Source organism: Stegostoma tigrinum, chromosome X, assembly GCF_030684315.1.
Source record: "Stegostoma tigrinum isolate sSteTig4 chromosome X, sSteTig4.hap1, whole genome shotgun sequence".
In the NCBI taxonomy this organism is placed as follows: domain Eukaryota; kingdom Metazoa; phylum Chordata; class Chondrichthyes; order Orectolobiformes; family Stegostomatidae; genus Stegostoma; species Stegostoma tigrinum.
The window spans coordinates 13,088,001-13,097,539 of NC_081404.1; the positions used below are offsets into that span (position 1 = coordinate 13,088,001).

Here is a 9,539-nt window from a genome sequence, read left to right on the forward strand (position 1 = left end):
ACCTCATGTGACCTCAGATACATTTACAAATCTCCTTATATTATTTGCCATCTGGCTGTCAAACCTTCAGCTATGGTAAACAGTTTCTATTGCCTTACTTTATCAAAACCCTTGATGATTGCAAACACCTTGTTGAAATCTCCTTTTAGCCTTTTCCACTCTGAGGAAATCAGCTGCAGTCTCTCTAAGTAAATAGCTGGGGCAATTGTGGAATTTGGATGGAGGGGGTAGACGGAGCAAATAAGTAAGTGTGGGGAGGGTTAGCGTTTGTGTCCGTGCTCTATAGATCACACCAGTTATTCATTCCATGGGTGTAGCGCACAGCAGAGGCAAATCTTGTGAGCTTCAAAAATGGTGACATTTCAAGAGATTACATGGGCCGATGAGCTTATTGATTTAAAGACAAACATTGCTTTTCTCAAATGAAACATAGTAACGTCTGTGAAGTTTCCAAAAAAAATCACTGCACCTTTGGAAACAAGGGGCTATGACTGACAGATAAGATTATTCTAATTTTATCCCTTCAACCTATAAACAAACAATAGATTAATTAATTTACTATCTTTGCAAGAGCAGCATGGTGATATGGCAGATTAAACTTTGACCTTTTACCTTTGTACCTAGGGCATAAATCCAGCCAGAACCAATAGTTGAAAGTCTCCTTAATCTGCTCACATGGGGATACAATACAAAAGCTCCTGTCATGTATTTGCTCTCGAGGCCTTTTTACAATTGAGGCTTTATTTGGTCATGCTGTCCAACTTCCCACAATTTCAAAGGGCTAAAATAACTCTTCCGCTGGGATGAGGGACGTGGTTTGATCAACATAATATGGGAAACCATTGGATAGTGTCAAACTCTCACAATCCAAATTCTAGGAGAGTCAGAGTAAAAATGTCTCCCAGATACTTAGCTGGTATAAAGAAGGGCCACACTGGTCCTTTTTTTTGAGGTTATAGCAGCTTACTCTCAGTTACTATGCTGTATGGACCTGGGAGAGCTGTTGCTACTGGGTGCTGAACTGAAATTTTCACCAGCACTAAAATCTCTCAGGCACAAAAACTACAACAACATATTGGTAAACAAAATTCATGTAATTCCTGTTAACAAAGCGTGGAGCTGGATGAACACAGCAGGCCAAGCAGCATCTCAGGAGCATAAAACTGACGTTTCGGGCCTAGACCCTTCATCAGAAAAAAAATTCCTGCTGTCGTTAGTGTGTTCCATATTTACAGCACATGACAGTGGGTCTTTGATAAGAGTCAGTCCATTCTTAGCCAGCAGTAGGCCATGGTATACAGGGCTGTGGCGGTTCCTGCCCTCCTCTGTAGCTCTGAGACATGGACTGTCTACAGCAGACACCTCAAGGCACTGGAGCAGTGCCACCATGCTGCCTGTGCAAGATCCTGCGAATCTGCTGGGAAGACGGACACCCTAACACCAGCATCTTCAACCAGGCCAACATCCCCAGCGCTGAGGCACTGACTACCCTTCATCAGCTACAATGGGATGGGCACATTGTCCACATGACCGACGTGACACTGCCCAATCCGGTGCTCTACCCCCAGCTCTGAAACGGCAGGCAAGCCCCAGGGGGACAGAGGAAGCATTTCAGTGATACCCTCAAGGCCTCACTGGGGAAATCTGCATTCCCACTGACACCTGGGAACCACGGGCCCCGAGACTGTCCAAAGTGGGGGAGGAGCATCCGGGAAAGTGTCAAACACCTGGAGGCTTACCATCGGGAAAAAGCAGAAACCGGGGGAAAATAGCAAAAGGAGCGCACTGCGGCACCAACGCCCCACCCACCCCTTCCCATGATCACACCTGCCCCATGTATAACATAGTCTGCTGTAGTCGCATTGGACTGTACAGCCACCTACAGGCTCACCCTGAGAGTGGAAGAGAGTCAACTGTGTCTGCGAGGGACTGCCGATGATGATGATGATGACGATGACGACGATGATGATGATCGTAGTGGGTGGGGGTGGCAGAGGGGTGCCAGGTGATGTGAGGATTGTTATGGTTAATTACAGGGTTACCAAGCCTTTTCTGAAGTCCTTACTAGTCATTCACTGGACATGAGTGAGCTGGCTGGGCCAGCATACATTGCCTCTCATGATATGCGGCCAGCATTAGAAGCAACACTCGCGTTGCACGATAGTGACTTGGACTTGTGTGTGCTCAGCTGGGTTGATCATGCAGAAATACACACTGATATATCCTGACTATTGCCCCGCATAGTACTCTAAGAGGAAGTTGGGGCAACAAATAGTAGTCTCAATCATTTTGATAAAAGCGCATTATTGTTAAGACACAATTGAAGCTGCGTTTGTGTTTCCCACATAAAGTGACAGAAGGTCCTTTAAACTACTTTAAAATAGATCTCTAAATGTTACTTCAACCATTTTAAGACTTGAAGGAAAATATCAATTTAGTCGATATTTTTAGGAATTGTCATCTCCGTTGTGGATTTGCTGGGCCCTGAAATCCAATTAAACATATTTCTGTTCAATCACAGGACAGAGCTTGCAGCAGATGCAAATGATCTTGTTACATTCCAGACAGATCCTGACTCATGCGGACTAATGTTCGGTTCAATGGTCGCTGGCTGCTCTCCAGCTTCTCCTGTAAGTACCCATTAACCAGGGAGTGTAGGAAGGCTATTTAACTACGAAGGGTACTCATCTTCCAGCTGGGCAGGACGCAGTCACTGGATAGTAATCAACATGGAATTCTGACTTGTCTCTCCCAGCTCAGTGACATTGAAGATAATTGTAAAAATTAAACAACACAGATTCTGGAGATCTGAAATAAAAATAGAAAACGTGGAAAAGCTAAGCAGGCCAAGCAGTACTTGTGAAGGGAGAAACAGAGTTAATGCTTTAAGTCAGTGTTTTTAATGTCCAAATTAACAGTTTGGCCCAATACTACCTCACCTAAGCTTAAATCAGCACAGGCTAGGGATTGAATCATTCTTGTCTATAGCGTTTAACACCATGGCTTGGTCCATTTGTCCACTGAGCCATTAGGAATGACTTTTCCTCAGAATCTGAAATGTTGCAGCTGAAGCATCTGTTTCCCCAGCTTGGGCTTACAGTTTTCTGGTGGGTTTCGTCAGAGAAGGGATATGTGTACGGTTCTGTCCGATGCTGTACTACGCACTGAGAAAAGTACATGCAATTGAAAGGAGGGAATTTGCTTTTCTAATAATTGCCAGGCATTTTAAAGAAGATGGACGTAGTATATCTACATTTTTCTTTGTTTTAATAAGTGACCCAAAAGTGATTGGGCAAAGACCTGGGAAGTGAACTATAATGTGGACAATTGTCCAACCGTCCACTTAAAAGCAGATATTTTAAAATATGGTGAGAGACTGGGCAATATTAGCTTTCGAGGGCAACTAGGTGTTCTCATCACAGAAGGTGATGTACTGGTACAGCAAACAATTCGGAAAGTAAATTGTGTATCAGTCTTTATTATAATGGGATTGCAGTATAAGATTCAGGATCTTTTGCTGCAATGATACCACACCTGGAGTACTGTGTCTACTAAAGGAGGATATATTTAGTTTAGAGGAAGTACAACATAAGCTGCTTTTCACTCATGGGATATGGGTGTCTCTGGCTGGGCCAGTGTTTATTGCCCCATCCCTAGTTTCCCTTGAGAAGGTGGTGGTGAGCTGCCTTGAACCGCTGCAATCCATTTAGCGAAGGTGGACTCACGATGCTGTTAGAGAAGTAATTCCAGGATTTTGACACGACAACACTGAAGGATCGGTGGTATATTTCCGAGTCAGGATGGTGAGTGGCTTCATGTGGGTGGTGTTCCCATGTATCTGCTGCCCTTGTTCTTCTAGATGGAAGTAGTTGTCAGTTTGAAAGATGCTGTCCAAAGAGCTTTGGTTCATTTCTGCAGTGCATCTTGTAGATGGTACACTCTGCTTCTAGTGGCAGTGGAGGGAGTAAATATTTGTGGATGTGGCACTAATCAAGCGGACTGCTTTATCCTGGATGGTGTCGAGCTTCCTGAGTGTTGTTAGAGCTGCACTCATCCAGGCAAGTGGGGAATATTCCAATAGGCTCTGGACTTGTGCCTTGCAGATGGTAGACAGGCTTTGGGGAGTCAGGAGGTGAGTTACTCACTGCAGGACTCTTATCCTGTGACTTGCTGTTGTTGCCACAGTATTTATATGGCTGGTCCTATTCAGTTTCTGGTCAATGGTAACCCCAAAGATGTTCCTAGTGGGTTTTAAGTGATGATAACAACATTGAATGTCAAGAAGTAATAGTTAGTTTCTCTCTTGTTGGAGATAGTCATTGCCTGGCATTTGTGAGGCGTGAATGGTACTTGCCACATATCAGCTGAAAGCTGGACATTGTCCAGATCCTGCTGCATTTGAACATGAACTGCTTCAGTAGCTGAGGAGTTGCGAATGGTGCTGTACACCTGGACTTTTCTTTTTTTCTGTCTTACCTTTTGGTTCTGTTAAAATCTTTTAATTCTGGATTTTGCAACCTTGTGGGCACCAGTGAATGGCAACTTTGTGTGCTTTTGTCTGTACTTATGCATTCCTATACTCAGTACATGTGACAAATAAATCAATCTAATTCTAAACCTAAACATCCCCAATTCTGACCTTATGATGGAAGGAAGATTATTAATGAAACAGCTGAAGATGGTTGGGCCAAGGACACGACCCTGAGGAACTCTGCCAGGCATGGCTTGGAGCTGGTTTGACTGACCTCCAACGAACATATCCATCCTCCTTTGTGCTAGTTATGAATCCAACCAATGGAGAATTTTCCCCTTGATTTGCATTGACTCCAATTTTGCTCTAGCTCCTTGACACCACACTTGGTCAAATGTGGCCCTGATGTGACCTCTGGAATTCAGCTCTTTTGTCCATTTTTGAAACAAGGCTGAGTGAGGTTGGGAGTAGCTCTGTCAAAACTCAATTTGAGCGTGCTTGACAACACTATGGATAACACCTTCCATCACTTTACTGATAATAGAGATTAGACGGCTGGGGTAGTAACTGGCTGAGGTTAATTTGTCGTGCTTTCTGTGTACAGGAGACATTTGGGCAGTTTTCATATTGTTGGACAGATGCCAGTGTTGTAGCAACTTGGCTAGGGGGTGCGGAGAAGCTGGTTCCTCTGCTTGTTTTGTGAGGAGGGATAGATAGATTTAATATTCTCTGATGTTCAGAAGAATGCGAGACAAAATATATAAGAATCTTTAGAGATTTGAGGTTAGAGAATGATCTGGACTGGTATAGATATAGTCTAAGAATAAGGATTTGGTTATTTGAGATTGCAAGAATTTTTTTTAAAAAAACTGCCTGCTCAGAGTTGTGAATCTCTGGAATTCACCTAGAATTCTGGATGCCCGTTTATTGATACGATTTTATATAGTTGATTAGGCTTTTTTGGACTCTGAGAAAATCAAAGAATATTGGGATTAGTTGGGAGTGAATGTTGAACTCGATCAGTCATGAATTACTGAATGGGAGTAGCTGGAGCGACCAAATAGCCAAATTCTGTTATAAAAGAATACTGACTCCTTAATAAAACAAACAAAAAACCCCACAAAGAACTTCGGATACAGGAAATCCGAAACAAAAACTGAAATTGTTGGCGAAGGGTCATTGGATCCGAGATGTTAATTTTTGTTTCGTGTCCACAGATGCTGCTGAGTTTGTCCAGAAATTTCTGTTTTTGTTCCTAACTACTTAATGCCCCCAATTGTAAACGAGGCAAAAAAAAATTGGGAGTTGTCTTAGAAAGTTTAGCTAAATATTTTTCCAAAAAACAAAAAATACTTTTTAGCTCTCAATTATTTTTCAAAACAATGTGAACAATGCCCTTAAAACGGAAACGGAACTGCACCCTCCTAAAGCTGGCCCGAGCCTGCTGCCACATTTCCTTTTTCAGGCATTTTTGTTTGAATTGTGTTCAATGGACCAATCATGCCTCTCGGCCTGCCGCCAGCCCCTCTGTCATCCACCCCTCCCCCAGGGGAAACGTCACTGCGTAGCCGACGTGCCCCCGCCCCATTATGACGCCAGCGAGGCTATTAAAGCAACCGCGCCCGCCGCGAGGTGCTAGAGATCTCTTACAGCGACTCCTTGCTGTCAGCTTGTAAGAGCTTAAGCGTTGACGACGACGAGTCGAGATCCGTTTCCCCTCCCCAGAGGAAAGTTTGAGACCACCAAACTAAAATGGTAAGCTTCCCCATAGTCGGTCGCTCATGAATAGTATTAATGGCGCGGCCAAAACTTTTTAATTATCACTTTACACTTTATTTTATTTTTTCTTTTTTACCTTCGTTAAACTAAAATGTCGGATTTGTTTTATATTTTCGGTTTTTTTTTATTTTTCGCCCAGACTTTTTCTCCGCTGTAGGACGTTTGTGTCTGGCGTTTGGACTTTCCCGCCTTTTGCGTGGGTAACGGTCCCTTAGACCAGACGGGGACGGTGCAGGCGGCCAGACTTTTAACTCGGTGGGGAAATAAATAAAACCCTAACATTTCCATCCGACTAGGCCGGGTGGTTTTTGTGGGGGGTATCGTTTAACGAAAAAAAAAATTTACGGGCGTGTTGGCGGATGAGCGTTTGAAATGAGGAAGTTAAAATGGTGGCAGTTCGTTTGTTGAGCACGAGGCGGCCGGACGGCGGTTTAACGGCATTCACTCGCTCATTGTCCCGCCGAGCTCCATACGGCAGTTACACTAACCCCTCCCCCAAAGTTCCAGCCGCAGCCCTTTCAAATTTTTGAAAAAAAATCTCCGTGGGCGCGCCTTTTTCCCTTCCTATGTACCTCGCAGTTGCAGTGTACATTATCGGCATAGCCAGAAGTTCGATGCTACTGCAGATGTGTCTTTATTTGCGCGCTTTTATATTGCCGAGAATTTCCTTCCGAAGGAGCAGCTGGAGGATGTCCTTCGGAGAAATGATGTAATTAGTAACCAGTCACATGGCTGATGGTTTCTCGTTCATGAGAGCCGACTTCAAGCGGTCAAAAATGCTGCTTTTCATAACTACTCCCTCTTTCAACAGCTATGGCAGCATGAGACTAATAATTCAATGGCACTCTCTTCCCTGTACTACTGGCTTTAAAGTACTGGACGTTTAATTAAATGTCTACTTGCACTTTGGATGTGCCAACTGCTTTCTTCCCTTTGTAAAATTGTCCATTTCCAACCTAGTCTTTTTGGGTTTGGGCTCTGGAATGTTCCACACCCATGCATCTGTGCACTAAGTGGTAATTTGGAATTGTTCCAAAAGACTTTGGTTCCCTGACTCAGCAAAATGCTGTACAAATCTTCTGCACATATTTGAACTGGTTGCTGCAGGAATTAAAATGCAGTTTGATATTTTCCAAGCAACAATCTCATGATGTAATTCATCTTTGATCATTAAGGGGGTTTTTCCAACAGATTTTGGTGACTTAAAATTGCCCCAAATGCACAGATTAGTCTAAATTGTTTTCTTTCTCTTAGCGTGAATGCATCAGTATCCACGTTGGCCAGGCTGGAGTCCAGATTGGAAATGCCTGCTGGGAGCTCTACTGCTTGGAACATGGCATCCAGCCTGATGGGCAGATGCCCAGTGACAAGACCATCGGAGGTGGAGATGATTCCTTCAACACCTTCTTCAGTGAAACAGGAGCAGGCAAACATGTTCCACGAGCTGTGTTTGTGGACTTGGAGCCAACTGTAATAGGTAGGTGAGGGGCATGTGTAACACTAACCGTGCAGACCTCTTCTCTGGTTATGCCACATGAGCCTGATTTCATCTTGTGGTTACATGTGTTGGTTGTAACACTGAAATTGCACTGTCTCTCGATCCTAGATGAAGTACGTACTGGTACTTACCGCCAGCTGTTCCACCCTGAGCAGCTGATCACTGGGAAGGAAGATGCAGCTAATAACTATGCCCGTGGTCACTACACAATTGGCAAGGAGATCATTGACTTGGTTCTGGACCGAATCCGTAAACTGGTGAGGATACTTGCTTTGGGCAATGTGTGATGCCAAAGTTGTGACAAGTCTCAATATAGCCACAGTAACTGACACTTGCTCTTGTCTTCTGCAGGCTGACCAATGTACAGGTCTCCAAGGTTTCCTGGTCTTCCACAGCTTTGGCGGTGGCACTGGTTCTGGCTTTACATCTCTGCTGATGGAACGTCTCTCTGTTGACTATGGCAAGAAATCCAAGCTTGAGTTCTCCATCTACCCAGCTCCCCAGGTGTCTACTGCAGTCGTAGAGCCTTACAATTCCATCCTGACCACCCACACTACCCTGGAACACTCTGATTGTGCTTTCATGGTCGACAACGAAGCCATCTATGACATCTGCCGAAGAAACCTAGACATTGAGAGGCCAACTTACACCAACCTGAACCGCCTCATCAGCCAGATAGTGTCCTCTATCACTGCCTCCCTTCGCTTTGATGGTGCCCTGAATGTTGATCTGACTGAGTTCCAGACCAACTTGGTGCCCTATCCCCGCATCCACTTCCCCTTGGCCACCTATGCACCAGTTATCTCTGCTGAGAAGGCATATCACGAGCAGCTAACAGTAGCAGAAATAACCAATGCTTGTTTTGAGCCAGCCAACCAGATGGTCAAATGTGACCCTCGCCATGGCAAGTACATGGCCTGCTGCCTCCTCTACCGTGGCGATGTAGTGCCAAAAGATGTCAATGCTGCTATTGCTACTATTAAAACCAAGCGTACCATTCAGTTTGTGGATTGGTGTCCCACTGGTTTCAAGGTTGGTATCAACTACCAGCCCCCTACTGTGGTTCCTGGAGGTGACTTGGCCAAGGTTCAGCGGGCTGTGTGCATGCTGAGCAACACCACAGCTGTTGCTGAAGCTTGGGCTCGCCTGGACCACAAGTTTGACCTGATGTATGCCAAGCGTGCCTTTGTTCACTGGTATGTTGGTGAAGGTATGGAGGAAGGAGAGTTCTCGGAAGCCCGTGAGGATATGGCTGCTTTAGAGAAGGATTATGAAGAAGTTGGTGCTGATAGTGGTGAAGGTGAAGAGGAAGGAGAAGAGTATTAAAACCTTAAACTTTGATGTTGTCCTGTTTTTGCTTCCTTTATTTGTATTCTGATTCTGTGCCTTATTTCTCCTGTGAAACATTGGTTAATAAACTTGATTTTCTGAAGTAATCACTGTGCAAATGTGTCTCCTACAGTTGTGGGGTTTAACTGTGGTGAAAAAATTGACATCTGGACTACATGAAGTAGGTTTTACTCCCTGGTTACGACTACATTAACTGCTACATGCAATGAGGCATTAAAATATCACTTCATTTGCAGAAGTTGGTTAAACAATCACATGCAGAGTAGCTCCCAGAGGCACTTGTAATCACACCTGGAATTTCCCCTTGCATTGTTAAGGTTGCGTTAGGACTCATCTGAAGCAGTGAGCAAAATTCAGTGGCATTCCATTAAACTTTTAATGCATTAAACTTTTAATGCATTAATCAGAAGTTAGCTTGAATCATTAGTTTGTAATAGCCCT

At 44.2% G+C, this 9,539-nt stretch overlaps 1 protein-coding gene across 1 annotated transcript; it reads left to right on the forward strand.

Moving 5' to 3' along the window:
- Positions 1–6,092: 6,092 nt before the first annotated feature.
- Positions 6,093–9,184, forward strand: LOC125448291 (tubulin alpha-1C chain). Its single transcript, XM_048523511.2, has 4 exons — positions 6,093–6,226; positions 7,505–7,727; positions 7,857–8,005; positions 8,100–9,184. The coding sequence occupies exons 1-4, from the start codon at positions 6,224–6,226 to the stop codon at positions 9,072–9,074; spliced, it is 1,350 nt and encodes a 449-aa protein (XP_048379468.1). The 5' UTR covers positions 6,093–6,223; the 3' UTR covers positions 9,075–9,184.
- Positions 9,185–9,539: the final 355 nt, after the last annotated feature.